This window comes from Erythrolamprus reginae, chromosome 2 (assembly GCF_031021105.1).
Source record: "Erythrolamprus reginae isolate rEryReg1 chromosome 2, rEryReg1.hap1, whole genome shotgun sequence".
Classification (NCBI taxonomy): Eukaryota; Metazoa; Chordata; class Lepidosauria; order Squamata; family Dipsadidae; genus Erythrolamprus; species Erythrolamprus reginae.
The window spans coordinates 98,947,144-98,966,595 of NC_091951.1; the positions used below are offsets into that span (position 1 = coordinate 98,947,144).

A 19,452-nucleotide genomic window follows, 5' to 3' on the forward strand; every position below is an offset into this window, starting at 1 on the left:
GGTCCTATGACTCCTACGACTTCTAGTCAAGTGGTTATTTATTTATTTATTCGATTTTTATGCCGCCCTTCTCCTTAGACTCAGGGCTGCTTACAACATGTTAGCAATAGCACTTTTTTAACAGAGCCAGCATATTGCCCCCACAATTCGGGTCCTCATTTTACCCACCTCGGAAGGATGGAAGGCTGAGTCAACCTTGAGCCGGTGATGAGATTTGAACCGCTGACCTACAGATCTACAGTCAGATTTAGTGGCCTGCAGTACAGCACTCTACCTGCTGCACCACCCTCGCTCATCATTGTGTGTGTGTGTGTGTGTGTGTGTGTGTGTGTGTCTGAATCCTATTTTACAAATCTGGAGATTACCAAATTGTCAAAAACAGACTTACCAATGGCTGTAATTTATTACTGGCATCCAAAATATTTAGATTCTGAATCTGCCCACAAGGGGAAGACTATCTCCACTTCCAAACTCACCCAGCAGTATAAATGTGATTGTCAAGGCAGGTGATGCAGGATACAATATCACTGTGAGTCCATTCAGAGAAGCTTTGGGTGATGTTGACTATGTGCCCAGTTTCTCTTTTTTCATCCAAGGGGAAAACTGTCAGGCGTCCTTTGCTGCCACAAAGAAGGAGATGCCGAGCCAGGCTGATTGCCAAGGTGAAGATGGGATAGCCCAACTGGAGAGGGGAAAAGAAAGGAGCGGGACCCTGAGACTGAGAAAGGCATCACTGCCACAGCACAATCTAAACACAATTAGTCTCAGTGGTGTTGTGGTTAGTTCTGGCCCAGCTCCTGCCCCAAGGACTGTGGATGTGGGGGAGACATCCACATGCTGCAGGCCTGTTTTGCCCCCGGTGGAATCTGCTGATGAAGGCTCCTCTGACCAAGAAGACATGAGTGACAGGGAGGAGGAGAGTGTGGCAGACAGCTCAGAAGGAGATCAATTATCTAGCTCCTCCTTGGATTCAGAACAAGAGCTAATGATACAGCCATGCATGCGGAGAGCGATGCATAGGCAACAACAACTGAGAGATTATTATCAAAGAAAATGAGGCCACCTGTGGTTGGGTGGGGCTGTGGTGATTAGTGAGGCTGCTATAAATAGCAGCCTGTGGGTTTGGCCATTGTGGAGGATTATCTGATCGTTGTGTTTCGTGACTGCTTTACTGACTTGGACTTTTTGTGTGCTGATTTTCCCCCGCTTTGAAACTAAACTAGAGCAAAGTGTGTTTCACTTTGTGAAAGAAGAAGGACTGTGAATTGCCTCACAGCTGCAAGCTAAGTATCACAGAACTGATAAGGGACTTATATAAATTACCAATTTGTTTGGAGACGAGTGCTCTTTGCTATACCAAAAGAGGGCTTATTTTAAGTGAATTTTCATTATAAAGAACATTGTTTTGAATTTTCAAACGTGTGTGTGTCTGAAATTTGTACCTGTGAATTTTTGGGAGGAGTCTACCAGAGAGCCTGACAGAACAATGTCTACCTGAAGGACCCTGAGACTGAGAAAGGCATCACTGCCACAGCACAATCTAAACACAATTAGTCTCGGTGGAAGACTGATCAGTAAGACATTTGAGTCCTACAGGCAGACAAATCCATTCTTGTTAAAGGAACAACTCAGAGATTTTTTTTAAAAAGTTCTTATGATCCTAAATTGCTTCTAAATACTTCCAAGGCAGGTTTATTTTATTTTATTTATTTATCAAATATGTATAGGATAGTAGTTTGTATAAACATAAGTAAAAGGTAATGATAAAAAAGGACAATAGGACAGTATGACAGGGACGGTAGGCACAATGGTGCACTTATGCATGCCCCTTACAGACCTCTTAGAAACGGGGAGAGGTCAACTGTAGTCAGGTTAAAGTTTTTCGGGTTTGGGGAGGAAATCACAGAGTCAGGTAGTGCATTCCAGGCATTGATCGCTCTATTGCTGAAATCATATTTTCTGCAGTTGAGTGTAGAGCAGTTTACATTTAGTTTGAATCTATTACATGCTCGTGTATTGCTGCAGTTGAAGGTGAAGTAGTCACTAACAGGAAGGACCTTTTGGTATATGATTTTATGAAATACAGATAGATCAGACCGTAGGCAAGGTAGTTGTAAATTGTCTAATCGCAGTATTTCAAATCTGGTGGAATAAGGCATTTTGTTGCAAGCGGTGGAATGAACTTCTAAGGTAATTTTAGTGCCCCAGCATCCTCAGGGATTCTAACCGGGATTATCTCTGGGACCACCTTCTGCCGCACGAATCCTAGCGAGCAGTTAGGTCCCACAGAATGGGTCTTCTCCGTGTCCAGCCAACTAAACAATGTCGTTTGGCGAGACCCAGGGGAAGAGCCTTCTCTGTGGTGGCCCCGGCCCTCTAGAACCAACTCCCCACAGAGATTAGAATTGCCCCCACCCTCCTTGCCTTTTGTAAGCTCCTTAAAACCCACCTCTGCCATCAGGCATGGGGGAACTGAGATATTCTTTCCCCCTAGGCTTCTACAATGCATGGCATGTTTGTATGTATGATTGGTTTTATAATAAGGGTTTTTAACTGTTTTAGTATTGGATTGTCACATGTTGTTTTTACCACTGTTGTTAGCCGCCCCGAATCCACGGAGAGGGGTGGCATACAAATCCAATCAATCAATCAATCAATCAATCAATCAATCAATCAATCAATCAATCAAGGCTGAGATACCCTTGAATGGCAATTGCCTGACATAATCATTCTATAACCTTAGGACACCATGTTTGCCATGAGCTGCGGGTCATTGGTGTTGTGTTGCAAGGTGACTAGACCACTGGTGACCATAAGGTTGGGGAACTCCTGCAATCAATTCTGTACAATAGCTTGCGATTTCAGAAAACACATTACTGATCTTATTACGATTGAATTCTTAGCCCTAAGGTGTCACAAGGGGCCACTCTTACCAGAATACGGTCAAGCACTGTACCGCCTGGAGCCCAAATCAGGACAGAGCTGTCGTTGGAGGCAGAGAAGAGGAGCCGTGCCTGTATCCAGGAGAGGAAGTGGGTGACCCAGCCAGCATGTTCTTTGGTGCACAAGGTCATGTGGCCACTTTCCAAGTCCCACCATTTGATCACTCCATCTATCAGAGCAATAAAGGTGACGTGCCACTTAGGTGGACAGGAGTTCACTTTAGGAAGTACTTGGAACGTATTCATATATATATACATATAAATATAATTCAATCTATATTATAGATGGAATAGAAAAGCAGTTTCTTAGTATAGGCAGAAAGTTAAATTTTGTTCTCCTAATTGTTGTAAGAGAAATTAGACCTGTTATGGAATAGAATAGAATAGAATAATTTATTGGCCCAGTGTGATTGGACACACAAGGAATTTGTTTCTGGTGCATATGCTCTCAGTGTACATAAAAGAAAAGATAAATTTGTTAAGAGTCACAATGATTGTCATAGGGTACAAATAAGCAATAAGGAAACTATCAATATTAATATAAACCTTAAGGATACAAGCAACAAGTTACAGTCATACAGTCAAAAGTGGGAGGAAATGGGTGATAGGAACAATGAAAAGACTACTAGTAGTAATAATACAGCCTTAGTAAATAGCTTTGACAGTGGGAATTATTTGTTTAGCAGAGTGATGGCGTTTATTTGTTTAGCAGAGTGATGGCGTTTATTTGTTTAGCAGAGTGATGGCGTTTGGGGAAAAACTGTTCTTGTGTCTAGCTGTCTTGGTGTGCAGTGCTCTATAGCGTCATTTTGAGAGTAGGAGTTGAAACAATTTATGTCCAGGATGTGAGGGGTCAGTAAATATTTTCACCGCCCTGTTTTTCACTTGTGCATTGTACAGGTCCTCAATGGAAGGCAGGTTGGCAGCAATTGTTTTTTCTGCAGTAATTATATTCTGTCATTATACTTATGTTATTATCTGTCATTCAGACCCAATTGGCCATAGCATGACAGATGCAGGAAACTGGCCCTGGAGTGGAGTTAGATGCAAATATTTAAAGTTAGAACCTGAGAAGAATGTTCCTTGCCAGCATGGACTCACCTTCAAAGCCAGTGAGGCATTCCCGTCGAGCTGAATGGTAGCCAAGAGCTGTTATTGAACAGCGGTGACGTTCCTTTATTCGCAGGTGCTCTCGCATGGCCATTATCTAGAGGTGGAATGAAGAATACAGTAGTATGAAGAGCAGGGATTAGAATATAGTCACATTCTATGCACATTCACCCTGGTCAGTCTCATGTTTTTTTGAAATCAGCAACCATGCTCCTTTCAAAAGGAGAGTTGAGTTTAACATTGGTAGAATGAGGGGTGGAAGAGGAATTTATTTTGGAAGGCTTATGAAGGCTGCATGAGGACACAAGTGAGATGGGAGATTGTGTGTGTGTGTGTGTGTGAGAGAGAGAGAGAGAGATTTTCAGTGTTAACAAATATGGAATAATCTGAAACAACTTTAGGCTGATATGTGCTATATAGTTTTCCTACTGCATTGTATCTAAATCAGTGCAAAAGTGCATATGACTCAATCTGATATTGGGAGAAGGGGAGAAAAAGCAAAACAGGGCTTCTGGCTGAGCCTTGAAGTTTTCTTTGGCAGACAACACAACAGGGGCCAAAAATGTGCAGTGCAGTCCAAGCAGTGCTCAGATGCCACCCGATGCCTTAAAACCACAATAGATGCAGTCATGTGTGAAAGGATGGCTCTGCTCATCTTTGCAAAGGCAAAGTGGTATCTCTTGCTGTTCTGTTCGAAAAAAGTTCCTAATGTTATGTTCCCGGGTCACCCTGACCCGGACCGAAAACTCTTCATTTGCAGTGCTTATGTTTGGTCTTTTTGAAAGCTTTTTTCACCTGGAAACATGTTTGAACATTTCTGCACACAATGGAATGAAAATTGAACTGAAAAAATTAATCCTTATTGGTTTATTTTGCACATAAATGTGCCTCCCCCCCCGTTTTTGTGAAAGTTTTTTCAATTTATGGATAGTTTTGCTTGCAAAATCCATTCTATTTTACTAAAGTTGGTGTGGGATTGGTAGCTTGAACATTTCTGCACACAATGATATGAAAATTGAACTGAGAAAATTAATCCTTATTGGTTTATTTTGCACATAAATGTGCCTCCCCCCCCGTTTCTGTGACATAGTCTTCACTTTATGGATAGTTTTGCTAGCAGAATACATTCAATTTTGCTAAAGTTGGTGTGGGATTTGTAGCTTGAACATTTCTGAACATAATGATATGAAAATTGAAGTGGAAAAATTGATGCATATTGGTTTATTTTGCATATAAAGTTATTTCAATTTATATAAAATTTATGCTGTTAATTTCAAATTTACATACTTTTTTTTAGTAAAATGGATTTCTTTCATAAAATTAGTTATCTGGCTACAATGTGGTTGATTTTCAAAAGGATATTCCAAATATTTCTAGACAAATATGTATGAACAGTGACAATAATGGCACACAGCAAGGCCGGGGGGGGGTGTCCCTTTTGTGGCAAAAATAAACCAATAAGAACCATTTTTTTCAGTTCATTTATATTTTTCTTATATTCAGAAATGTTCAATTTAGTATATCAAACCTTTTGGGGGAAAATTCCTTAGGGATTTGTAGCCTTAAAAAATAGAAATTGACACGAAATTCAGAAAGGATGGGGGGAGGGGCTTTTTGATCAAAATAAAAATATAAGTCTCAATTTTTCCAGTTCAATTTTCATATCATTATGTTCATAAATGTTCAAACTAGTTTTCCAGTTGAAAAAGTTTTCAAAAATACCAAATTCAAGTACCTAAAAAAAATCATTTTGGTCCGGGTCTATATGACCCGAACAGACTAAACGTGACTTTTTTTTTGCCCAGAAAAAAAAATTTTTCCCCACCCCCACAAATATTTTTTTGATGATCAGCATTGTTAAATTGAGTAAATGAATGCCTAAGATATTAAAAATATTTTGGATTTGAAGCCTGCGTAAATATAAAGTGAAAATGGTTGCAAGCAGCCGAGGGGGGGGAGGGAGGCCTTATTTCTGATGTTAAAAAACCAGTAAAAATCATTTTTTTCAGTTCCTTTATATTTTTCTTATATTCAGAAATGTTCAAGGTACCATTCCCACACCAACTCCAGTAAAATAGACTGCATTTTGCAAGCAAAACTATCCATAAATTGAAAAAACTTTCACAAAAACGGGGGGGGAGGCACATTTATGGGCAAAATAAACCAATAAGGATTAATTTTTTCAGTTCAATTTTCATTCCATTGTGTGAAGAAATGTTCAGACTACTTTCCAAGTGAAAAAAGCTTTCAAAAAGACCAAACATAAGCACTGCAAATGAAGAGTTTTCGGTCCGGGTCAGGGTGACCCGGGAACATAACATTAGGGAGGGGTTTTTTTTCAGCAAGAAAGAAACCTCCCACCCCCCCAAAAAAATTCTCATAGAGAGAACCCCTGAAATGATGAAAAGTCATGAAATTTCAAGTTTCAGATATGCAGGGAAAATTTTTTACAGGGTCTCAAACCTTGATTTCGGGTCTCACAGACCCGAACAGAACAGCAGGGTTAAAACTTTAATCTCAGTCAAAGACTTGGTTAGGATAATCCATGTCTTGGAAAAAGGAAGATCTCTTATCCTTCTTCCCCTCATCCTCCCAGCCTCTCTTCAAGTTTATCTGATTTATCTTATTTATCCTGATTGCTTATTTAACCACTATGACAATCATTGTGTTGTACCTCATGATTCTTGACAAATGTATATTTTCTTTTATGTACAAAACAAATTCCTTGTCTGTCCAATCACACGGCCAATAAAGAATTCAATTCTATTCTATTTACAAAAAGATATTGATAAAATTGAACAGGTCCAAAGATGGGCTACAAGAATGGTGGAAGGTCTTAAGCATAAAACGTATCAGGAAAGACTTCATGAACTCAATCTGTATAGTCTGGAGAACAGAAGGGAAAGTGGGGACATGGTCGAAACATTTAAATATGTTAAAGGGTTAAATAAGGTTCAGGAGAGAATAAGAAAGTGAACACAAGAACAAGGGGGCACAATCTGAGGTTAGTTGGGGGAAAGACCAGAAGCAACGTGAGAAAACGTGAGAGTAGTAGATGCTTGGAACAAACTTCCAGCAGACGTGGTTGGTAAGTCCACAGTAACTGAATTGAAACATGCCTGGGATAAACATATATCCATCCTAAGATAAAATATAGGAAATAGTATAAGGGCAGACTAGATGGACCATGAGGTCTTTTTCTGCCATCAATCTTCTATATTTCTATTTTCTATCCTATCTTATCTCAACCCAGCAACCAACCATCGTAAATGGTAATAAATTCTCCAGTTTTCTTTGGAAATATCCAGGAATGAAAATTCAGCAATGAACAATGTGGTGTAACACAGGTGTAGCAAAATACGAACCGTCGTTATTAAAAAAAACACACACTTCTGTCAAATTCGGAGTAATTGACCCAAATTTGAGAAGCACTTGGTGTTACTGTCCGAGATTCACCACACAATTTCCTAGCATCGCCTAAGCTCGCTTTTGCAGTAGGTCTGACGTCTCGGTTCCCTGACAATGACAAACGACCATGATTCAACCCCCCCACAACACCGCCTCCTTTCTCCGAGACTTGCCCCGATATGCCTGGAGGATTTATCGCAGAGTTCCTGGCCTCTCAGGCGGCGGCGGCGGCGGCGCCTGGGAACTCGGAGTTAGCTTCAAGTCTCGTTTACTTCCTCCGCCTGTCGCCATGGAAATGAAGTGAAGCGAGGGCGGGAGAAAACTTCAACCCAGCACTGGGTTGTTGTTGGGTTTTTTCCCCGGCAGCGAATTGGAGTCGTGAGGATGCGGTGTACCGGGTCGACGCGGCCCAGGACGCCGACTCGGAAATTCGGCTTGGTTCTTCTGACAAGCCCATCAACAGCATCACTTCAATTTTATATTTCGTCCAGATTGGTTTTTTTTTTTTAAATCATGGACGGAAAGAATTGCATTTGCAGCCCTGTTGCTTGCGAAAGTACGCACACTTTTTAAAATTGTATGCGGCTTTCCCTCCCACCAAGGAGCATAGGGGAGTTTTCATGTTTCCCCGATTTTTTTTTCTCCTTTCACATCAATCCTGCAAGCTTCAAAGACATTGATTAGTCCGCACGCACCCAGCACTTTATGGCAGTGTTTCCCAACCTTGGCAACTTGAAGATATTTGGACTTCAACTCCCAGAATTCCCCAGCCAGCATTCGTTGGCTGGGGAATTCTGGGAGTTGAAGTCCAAATATCTTCAAGTTGCCAAGGTTGAGAAACACTGCTTTAGGGGATCAGTGGGGATTAACCAATTTGGGTCTCCATATTTTATGCATGTATTTATTAGAGTTGGAAGGGATCTTGCAGGTTGAAGAGTCCGGAGACAGGCTAAGTAAAGACGGTTCCTTTATTCAGCTCTTAAAAGGGGAAGTGACAATCAGCGGAACACGTCTGCTCTACCTGGGGAGAAACCGCTCTTTTTATACATTTGCGGCTCCCGCCAAAAGAGAGCAGCCCGCGTCTGAGTCAATCAGGCGCGACTTCCTGTTTCCCGCTCAGACAGCGTTTTGCATGGAACAAACTATTTACAAGGATACAACACAGGTCATCTAGTCCACCCCCCAAAGCAGGAGTCCCTATACCATTTCAGACAAATGGCAGTGCAATCTCTCCTTGAATGTCCCAAGTGTTGGAGCGCTCACCACCTCCACAGACAAGCTGTTCCACTGGTTGATGGCTCTCACCATCAGAAAGTTCCTCCTTATTTCCAGGTTGAATCTCTTCTTGGTCAGCTTCTATCTGTTGTTCCTTGTCTGGCCTTCTGGTGCTTTGGATAACAGCCTGACCCCCTCCTCTTTGTGGCAGCCCCTCAAATATTGGAAGACTGCTATCATGTCTCCCCATGTCTTTCTCTTTGCTAGACTGACCATGCTCAGTTCCTGCAACTCTCTTCGTATGTTATAGTTTCTAGTCCCCTTATCATCCTGGTTGCTCTCCTCTGCACTTTCTATAGAGTTTCAATGTCTTTTTTGTAGTGTGGTGACCAAAACTGAGTGTAGTACTCTAGGTGTGGTCTAACTAAGGCTTTATAGAGTGGTATTAGTACCTCCCTAGTCCTAGATTGTATCCCTCTGTTAAAGCAATTTAGGATTGTATTGGGTTTTTTGACTGCCGCTGTACACTGCTGGCTCATATTTAGACTCCAAGATTTTAAAATACCTCTTCCCAATCTGGGCCACATGTGTTGGATTATAATTAAAAATTATGTCCAGAAGTCATAGATTTGTATTGTTTAAAAATCTTGAAAGTTGTGATCCAACATTTCTGGGAAATGCAAGGTTGAGGAAGTCACGCCAGTCAGGCCCTGCTCCCCTCTTTCCCCTTGAATCCTAGAGTTGAAATGGATACTTAGATCACTGAGCCCAAATCATAGTTCAACACAGTCATCCAGGTCACGGTTATCCCAAAGATGCTTTTTCAGGAGGATCACCTCCTCTTCCTCCTCCTCCTCTTTCTTCTTTTCCTCCTCCTCCTCCCCCTCCTTTTTTTTTGAAGAAACATCTTCAAAAGAAACACAAGAAACTCCAGTTGTCTCCTGAAAAAGCATCTTTGGGTCAGGAACCCAAAATTAAAAATACTAAGATGATTTCCTAATATTCAGTTCAGTTGGACTCTGCCTTCTAGTATTGTAAACCTATTCTGCTCTCTGCAAATAAACTGTAATATATAATTATAGCCAGTTTTTGTTCCAAACCAAATATTCTTCAGCATGACATCCTTCCAGTGTTGTCATAGTTCCTTCAGTCTTCCTTTGACAGCGAAACATCCCCTATTCTTCCAACTTTCTTTGTAAGACATAATTTCCACTTCCCTGATCCTTTTCTTCACTCTGAATTGGGTCTTGAGTTTCTTGAAAGACGTGATCAGAACTGGAATTCTGTAAGTTAAGGGAAAGTCTGTCTAATGCAGAATATTGTGTAACAGTTACTTCCGGTGATTGGGAAATTATCATTCTAATGATGCATTTGGAAATTGTGTTTGTCTTTTTAGTGGCTATGACAAACTGCTGACTTATACAGTATTCAGAACAGTATTCACGCTTACTATTTATGAAGTCTCATATAAATGTATATTTAATTGTTTCTCCCCCCCCATAAATGAACTTTGATTTCATGTCTGTTATTTCAGTTTGTTATTTTTAGCCCAAGGTATGTTTTTTTTTTCATGTTTATCTTCTAAAGTATTAATCTTCCCACCTCAAGTAGAAACATAGAAACATAGAAGACTGTCCTCATGGTCCATCTAGTCTGCCCTTATACTATTTTTTGTATTTTATCTTAGGATGGATATATGCTTATCCCAGGCATGTTTACATTCAGTTACTGTGGATTTATCTACCACGTCTGCTGGAAGTTTGTTCCAAGGATCTACTACTCTTTCAGTAAAATAATATTTTCTCATGTTGCTTTTGATCTTTCCCCCAACTAACTTCAAATTGTGCCCCCTTGTTCTTGTGTTCACTTTCCTATTAAAAACACTTCACTCCTGGACCTTATTTAACCCTTTAACATATTTAAATGTTTTGATCATGTCCCCCCTTTTCCTTCTGTCCTCCAGACTATACAGATTGAGTTCGTTAAGTCTTTCCTGATACGTTTTATGCTTAAAACCTTCCACCATTCTTGTAGCCCGTCTTTGGACCCGTTCAATTTTGTCAATATCTTTTTGTAGGTGAGGTCTCCAGAACTGAACACAGTATTCCAAATGTGGTCTCACCAGCACTCTATATAGCGGGATCATAATCTCCCTATTCCTGCTTGTTATACCTCTAGCTATGCAGCCAAGCATCCTGCTTGCTTTCCCTACCACCTGACTGCACTGTTCACCCATTTTGAGACTGTCAGAAATCATTACCCCTAAATCCTTTTCTTCTGAAGTTTTTGCTAACACAGAACTGCCAATACAATATTCAGATTGAGGATTCCTTTTCCCTAAGTGCATTATTTTACATTTGGAAACATTAAACTGCAGTTTCCATTGCTTTGACCATTTATCTAATAAAGCTAAATCATTTACCATATTACAGACGCCTCCAGGAATATCAATCCTATTGCACACTAAGTAGATATGTTTTATCCCTAGACATGTGGCAATGTACCCATTCTCCAGGATTTCTTAGATTTGACTAAATCATCAGTGCAAATTCTTTTAGTATTTTAGGATACATTCTACCATATTTTGGTGATTTGAATTTAAAGATGACCAAGAGGTATTTCCTGGATGTGTTTCACTATGTTTCAGTCAACTTCTGAGTTAAGTAATCTTTTCTTTGTGCGTCATACACATGTTTTTGTCGCCTTTGCTTTACACCTACATTTTATTATGCCTTAGTAATTTTTAAGCGGAAGAGGTGTTTTTTTTCTATGGGACATCATGGAGGATCTTAGTGCTTTAATATCCATAAATGGAGACTAGGCTGTTTTTCTCATGCCTGGGATCTAGGCACAGAGATCACAGCTAGGTATAGCAGAGACAACTCTAAGAATGGAAGCAGCTGTGGGAATGGAAAGAACAATTCATGCTTCTCAAAACTTCTGTAGAGAAAAAATAAAATGGCTGTTCAGATTTACCTTGCTTGCTTTGTAATTCAATATCCCCAACTCCATCCCCCCCTTGTACAAAAAGCTTTTTCCTGGGCAGCATTTTACCTTGTTTCTTACCCAGTAAAGAGAAAGAATCAGAAATGAGTGGCTGAAGGAAGTGGTGACAACAGCTACATCTTTACAAAGGTACACATTGAGAAACAAGCAGCATATGGACAGGAAGTACACTTAGACTCTCAAGAAGCACTTGGTCCCCTGAAGAACGAGAATCTGCTTCCAAGTTCTCTTTCTTTCTCTCTCTTTTATTATTAACTGGAAGAAGGAAGGAAGGAAGGAAGGAAGGAAGGAAGGAAGGAAGGAAGGAAGGAAGGAAGGAAGGCATTCCGCACTTAGAAAGTCCTAAACCAGTGCTAGCAATAAAGGTGCAACTTTCACTCCAGATTCCAGTACATTGTTTAGCTAACATTATGTTTTACTTTATCATAATTAACTTTAAAATTTTTCATACCTACATTATGAGTAGAGAAATAAAAAATTATGGATCACCAAATACAGTTAAAATTTCTGATGATCAATTGGGAAGTGTCACGACTCTTTATGGCAACGAAGTTATAGAAACATAGAAACATAGAAGACTGAGGGCAGAAAAAGACCTCATGATCCATCTAGTCTGCCCTTATACTATTTCCTATATTTTTATCTTAGGATGGATATATGTTTATCCCAGGCATGTTTACATTCAGTCGCTGTGGATTTACCAACCACGTCTGCTGGAAGTTTGTTCCAAGCATCTACTACTCTTTCAGTAAAATAATATTTTCTCATGTTGCTTTTGATCTTTCCCCCAAGTGTCTGAATAGTTACAGTGTCTGAATTTTGATACTTTTCTAATAAGAATACTGTTTTGCATTAGGTCATGTAGCAGAATGACAAGAAATACAAATTGAAATTTGCTCGCTGTTGCACATCCTAATCTCTTGACTGCATGAAAATCTAGAAAGGTAGCTATTTTTTTTTCCATTGACTTGGCAGAACAAAATATAAACAATGGTAAATTTCTGTGAGTAGGAAACTGACCCTAATGTTCCTCATTTTGAAAAATTTGGTCAGGAGCTTCAGATTGACAAAAGGAATTATGACAGACTGGAACAGTCCTCCAATGGTTTCCATACATATTTTGCTTAACTATTCTTTTTCTTGATGCAGATTCATGATTTTATGCATAAAAAAAAGATTATTGGAGAATATAATTTACCCCCATCTGGCAGGGGGAAGTTGAGATTGTTTTAAGTACAGCACACAGTGAGGTTGCAAGAATTGAATGCAATGGAGAAGAAGAGGCCAGGAATGTGAGTTTTTAGAGTCTTTGTTTGAAAATAAAATAAGAGTATGAGACTTGAGATTCCAAACACTGGGAGAGTTCTGGTTTGGGTAAGACTCAACTATGATTATGTACTTACATTTTAACCAACTGCTTTTTTAAAATAGAAAACAATGTTTGTAGTGTATTCGGAGTAATTGATCTTTATTTAAACAAAAAATCCGCAGAGGAGCTTTCCATGGTAAAAATAAACCTGTGTTTATAAACCTTGGGGGTGGGGAAACTACATGCTCACAGTAACTACAATGGCAGTTTTGTTCTCAGTCAGCCACTGGTATACCCTTGCAATCAGAAAGGACGAACCCTCCCTGAAATTAGGGTAACCTCTTCCCTTCCTCAGATATGCCTTTTTATAGTGGTAAAGGAAAGGAATATTTGTTGCTATATTATTTTAAAAAATGAGAGAGGTGGCTATTGCTTACAAAATATGGGACCGCCTCTTGCTGCATATCTCCCAGAGACCTATAAGAGCACACAGAGTTGGCTTCCAGGTCCCGTCGACTAAGCCATGCAGGTTGGCGGGGCCGTGGGGAAGGGCCTTCTCTGTTGCCGCCCCAGCTCAATGGAATCAACTCCTCCCCCCCCCGAGGTCCATACTGCTTCCACCCTAATGGCTTTCCACAAAACTTTTGCCAGACCCATCCTTGAATACCCTACAAAAATAGACTAACAATCCTGGGTCTAGAAAGCTTAGAACTACGGCGCCTAAAGTATTGCCCACAAGATCATATGCTGCAACGTCCTACCGGTCAATGACTACTTCAGCTTCAACCGCAACAACACAAGACTGTAAAAAATATGATTTTAACAATCGAGTTGTCGAAGCGTGGAACTCATTACCAGACTCAATAGTGTCAAACTCTAACCCCCAACATTTCTCCGTTAGACTATCCATGATTGACCTCTCCAGGTTCCTAAGAGGTCAGTAAGGGGCGTACATAAGTGCACTAGTGTGCCTTTCGTCCCCTGTCCAATTGTCTTTCCTTTATCTTATACTGTATATCATATATATTTTCTTCCTTTCATATATCTTCTCCTCTATTTTTACATATTATCTTTATATATATTACTTCATGTCTATTCTCTTCCATATGTATTGTGTATTGGACAAATGAATAAATAAAAAATAAATAAATAAAAAGGCCACAAAGACCTGGCTTTGCTGGCAGGCCTGAGGGGGGTGGCATGAGTTAAAAACTATCATGGCCAAATTGTATGAACGATATGTATGCATGCTGATTGTTTAGTTATTCTGGGTTTTAATTCGGGTTTTACAGTAAGGTTATATATTGGACTTCTTTTTAATTGTTTTTTGTATTTTATATTGTTGTAAGCCGCCCTGAGTCCTTCGGGATTGGGCGGCACAGAAGTTGAATTAAATAAAATAGCTGTTACTCATAGGCATGCTTAAAATAGTAATACAATTTAATGCCAATTTTCAAAGAACAGCCTTAACTTAACATTTGGCCGACATTTGCAGAAGGCGGGAAGCAACTCGGCACTGCCTATCTGCAGGGGTGATCTCGCGCGACAGCACCCCAGAGAATTTCGCTGCCTGTTAGGGAATTCTGGGAAGCATGGGTGGGGCTAGCACCCTATATCAGGGCTTGCTTATCACCCATGCTTCCCTTCCATGCTGAGCTCTCTGCCCTGCAGACAACACCACCCCCGCTCAATCCAGGGTGTTTTTAAAGGTTGCCTAGTGGGGGCCCAAGTAGGTATTTTTGGCAATCCTACTCCATCCTAGATGAGTGAAATGGATTTGTGGTTACGGGATGCATCTGTCTGTAAATAGGTTTTGATTCAACAATTGGATGTACAGTGATCCCCCGCTCGTTGCGAGGGTTCCGTTCCAGGACCCCCCGCAACGAGCGGGTTTTCGCGAAGTAGCGCTGCGGAAGTAAAAACACCATCTGCGCATGTGCAGATGGTGTTTTTACTCCCGCAGCGCTAGCGAGGAGCCGAAGATTGGGGGCGGCGCGGCTGTTTTAAAATGTCGCCGCCGGCATGGGGGGCTTCCTAGCAGCCCCCCAAACCCGGGTTGGGGGTCCGGGGGGTGCTGGCAAGCCCCCCATGCCGGCGGCGACATTTTAAAACAGCCAGCGCCAGCGAACGGCTTCTCCGCGCTGGCTGTCGGCGCTTTCGAGCTGAGTCCCGGAGCGAATTCGCTCCGGGACTCAGCTCAAAAGCGCCGACAGCCAGCGCCAGCGAACGGCTTCTCCGCGCTGGCTGTCGGCGCTTTCGAGCTGAGTCCCGGAGCGAATTCGCTCCGGGACTCAGCTCAAAAGCGCCGACAGCCAGCGCCAGCGAACGGCTTCTCTGCGCTGGCTGGAACAGTCCTCCAATGGTTTCCATACATATTTTGCTTAACTATTCTTTTTCTTGATGCAGATTCATGATTTTATGCATAAAAAAAAGATTATTGGAGAATATAATTTACCCCCATCTGGCAGGGGGAAGTTGAGAATGAACGGCGTGGGCGGGCGAAGGGCGGGCGGCAGCGAGGAGTTTGCGTGGGCGGTGGGGAAACTCCTTGCTGATGCCCGCTGCTCGCCCTCCCACCAGCAAGAGGGGGAAGACCCAGGGAAGCCGCCCAGCAGCTGATCTGCCGGGCGCCATCTACGCATGCGTGCCCATAGAAAAAAAAGGGCACACATGCGCAGATGGTGTTTTGACTTCCGGGTTGAAAAATCGCAAATTACCCTGTTCGCAATGGTCGGGGACGCAATAACCGGGGTATTACTGTATATATATATTTGGTCACTATATGGCAGAAACGAGGCGGAAAGGATATCAGTAGCAACTGTGTGTTCTCCTTTGGGCATTTTTTGTAAGATGATTGGCTCCACCATTGCACAACTCATGCTGCCTAACCGGTCAGAGCGGTGTGAAGGGGGTGCCCTTGGGGCTCAGCTAGGTTATTTCTGGTTCTGGGTCATGGGGAGGTCAGCCCTCCCACATGCTGGGCGTGGCTTACCGGGCTGGGTCCAGGCGGGCCATGCCTCACCCTGACCAGGCATGAAATTATGCCCATTAGTTGCCCAAACATGTTGTGTCAGGAAACTCTGCCCCATTTAGTGACCCCTGCAGGTCTTTCTGTTAATATTTAATAAAGTGACTCCTTTTACCCAGCTTGGTATCCGAGTATTCATTTCCTGTGCAATGCAATTATTCTGTAACTCATTGGTAATCACTGTTAAATCTTCACGTGGTGAATCTTTAAGGGGTGACTTGATCGAAGTGTATAAAATCATGCATGGGATAGAAAAGGTGGATAGAGAAAAAATATTTTCTTTATCACACAATACTAGGACAAGGGGGCACTCCCTAAAGCTCATAGGTAAGAAAGTGAGGACAAATCAAGGGAAATATTTCTTCACCCCTAGAGTCGTTGGTTTATGGAATTCACTTCCAGAAGAGGTCGTGACAGCTGTAAGTCTTGATAGCTTCAAGGCAGGATTAGACAGATTCATGGATGCCAAGTGTATCGGTGGTTATTGAGACAGATATCCAAGTGCTGCCTCTATGTTGGTTGAGGCAGACAGGATTCCTTTGGGTCCCATTTGTTGGGGGTCAAGGGAAAGGGAAGATTTTGCCTTCTCTTTCAGCTCAAGATCCCCATGAACAATTGGTGGGCCACTGTGTGACGCTGGACTTGATGGACTTTAGCATGGATCTTCTTATGTTCTTATGTTCACAACAAAGACCATTTCCCATGCAAAATTGAGATGCTTTTCCCCCCTGGGCCTTTACAATTTCATGTACGGTATGTTTGTATGTATGTTTGGCTTTTTATATTAATGGGTTTTTAAATCATTTTTAGTATTTATTGGATTATTATTGTACATTGTTTTGTTAGCCGCTCCGAGTCTTCGGAGAGGGGCGGCATACAAATCAAATCAAATCAAATCAAATCAAATCAAATCAAATCAAATCAAATCAAATCAAATCAAATCAAATCAAATCAAATCAAATCAAATCAAATCAAATCAAATCAAATCAAATCAAATCAAATCAAATAAAAAAATACGAATAAATCTATAGTAGCCTACTGGACATTGCTGGCCGTGCATCACATCACAGGTGATTTATTGTGCATAACAATCACTCCACAAATTTTCATTTATTTGCAAAGACTTTAACCGGCATATTGTGAAACGTATTGAGAAGGTCATGACATGCAGAAAAAAAATATGTGTAGGATCTGGATATTCCGTGCAAGCCAAGCTAGTTGTGTCAGAAAATATAAAGCGACTAAAATATGGGAAAGTGAAAAAAGTCCCCTGGTTGCTTCAGTTCTAAAAATGAATTCAGTACATAATCTAAACATTTTCTGGAATATCAAGCCTGAATACTGAGTGCTTGCTGAAGGACTATATATAGATACAAAACATAGCCAAGTGAGAGAGAACCACCCACAATCATTGTCCAAAACTTTAAAAATTCAGACAAATGTGTGAGTGAATTGATTTCTGCTGCTGTTTCTTTCTCTGATTGTTTGGGAACGATTTAGTGTTCCCACTTGAGGTCAAGTGGATTCCGCTTGCAGCAGATGTCACAAGAATAGAGGGAAACAAATGGGCTAAGAGCATGAATCATATAGATACAAAGTCTACCTTCGGCTCCAGCCAACCCAAGCGTGTGAAGGGACCTGCTGTTAAAATGGATCACTCTTTCATGTACTGCCTGCTCTGTCCAGTGATATTATAATGGATAGGTGAAACCCATCTCTTGTTTACTATTAGCCCAGTAGTGTTGTTCTGCCGGGCTCTCTGGTAGAATCCTCCCAAAAATTCACAGGTACACACGTTTGAAACTTCAAAACAATGTTCTTTATAATGAAAATTCACATAAACCAAGCCCTCTTTTGGTATAGCAAAGAGCACTTGTCTCCAAACATACTGGTAATTTGTACAAGTCCCTTATCAGTTCTGAGATACTTAGCTTGCAGATGTGAGGCAATTCACAGTCCTTCTTCTTTCACAAAGTGACACACACTTTGCTCTGGTTTAGTTTCAAAGCAGCGAAAAATCAGCACACAAAAAGTCCAAGTCAGTAAAGCAGTCACGAAACACAACGATCAGATAATCCTCCACAATGGCCAAACCCACAGGCTGCTCTTTATAGCAGCCTCACTAGTTACCACAGCCCCACCCAACCACAGGTGGCCTCATTTTCTTTGATAACAATATCTCAGTTGTTGTTGCCTATGCATCGCTCTCCGCATGTGTGGCTGTATCATTAACTCTTGTTCTGAATCCAAGGAGGAGAGAGATAATTGATCTCCTTCTGAGCTGTCTGCCACACTCTCCTCCTCCCTGTCACTCATGTCTTCTTGGTCAGAGGAGCCTTCATCAGCAGATTCCACTGGGAGGTGGGGGGGCAAAACAGGCCTGCAGCATGTGGATGTCTCCCCCACATCCACAGTCCTTGGGGCAGGAGCAGGGCCAGAGCTAACCACAACAAGTGTCAAACTTGATTTCATTGAGGGCCACGTCAGAGTTGTCTCTGACTTGGGGGAAGAGGGGGCAGTTCGATGTCACTTATTTTTGGTGCCTGTGGTGGTGTGAGCACTGTGCAGAATTGGGTTGCTACTTGTCTGCTCCAGTTCTCCGGAACCGGATGTTAATTATCTGAGCAGTTTAGAGCAGTGTTTCCCAACCTTGGCCACTTGAAGATATCTGGACTTCAACTCCCAGAATTCCCCAGCCAGCGAATGCTGGCTGGGGAATTCTGGGAGTTGAAGTCCAGATATCTTCAAGTGGCCAAGGTTGGGAAACACTGGTTTAGAGAACTGGTTGTTGGAAGAAATCTTTTCTCACTTTACAGGGCTAATTCTGCAAGACAGGCAGGAAAGACACATGCTTGTATTTCTAGCCTGATCCTTATCTCAAAGGCCCTGCTGCTTTAAGTGTTTTCAGAAACTGCCTCTGGGTTAGGCTTGTTACATTGTAGGCCTTAGCAGTAGGCCCAAACTTTCTGTCTATAAACTGAGCTTCTCCAGAGTTCTCTCTCGCCCCCCTCCAACATGGCTGGAGCAGCTATGTACAGAAGGGTTGGCATAGCCATAGAACCAGGTGTTCAAGATTATTTTTGCCTCTTCTCAGGAACCATTTTCTACTTAAGAACTCGAGCACGGAAAAATTTCCTAGGAAATTTGAGAGCAGCACAAAGGCCCGGCCAGTTCCCTGCCATTCCCCCTTTAATCCCAGCCATCTCGGGCTTTTCTGGGCTACCAGAGGAGCCTTTCGGTGGCGCTTAAGGAAGCTTTGGCAGTCCAGAGCGAACAAAGCATTTTCCTTTCTCTGGGCGCTTGGAGAGGGAATAAACTTCTGCCAGCGCCCAGAGAAAAGAAACGCTCCCTTCACTCTGGGCAGTCCAGAGCGAACAGAGCATTTTCCTTTCTCTGGGCGCTTGGAGAGGGAATAAACTTCTGCCAGCGCCCAG

At 41.8% G+C, this 19,452-nt stretch overlaps 2 protein-coding genes across 11 annotated transcripts in view; one reads left to right on the forward strand and one right to left on the reverse strand.

Annotated features, from left to right (window-relative positions):
- LOC139160707 (uncharacterized WD repeat-containing protein alr3466-like) overlaps positions 1–7,738 on the reverse strand; it is a 40,134-nt gene extending 32,396 nt beyond the window's left edge. For 9 of the 10 annotated variants that reach the window (XR_011557996.1, XR_011557995.1, XR_011557997.1 and 6 more), the window contains exons 1-4: positions 7,634–7,720; positions 4,044–4,149; positions 2,934–3,112; positions 477–682 (exon numbers count right to left, since the gene is read on the reverse strand). Coding sequence is in view for 4 of the 10 variants with exons in the window: in XM_070738907.1 (XP_070595008.1) it covers positions 477–682; positions 2,934–3,112; positions 4,044–4,146 (488 nt within the window). In the remaining 6 variants the exon portion in view is untranslated. Of the gene's footprint in view, positions 1–476; positions 683–2,933; positions 3,113–4,043; positions 4,150–7,633 lie in introns of all 10 variants that reach the window. The other variant, XR_011557999.1, reaches the window with a different exon arrangement.
- Positions 1–19,452, forward strand: part of RGS14 (regulator of G protein signaling 14) — a 93,559-nt gene that overhangs the window by 33,728 nt on the left and 40,379 nt on the right. The window lies entirely within an intron of this gene.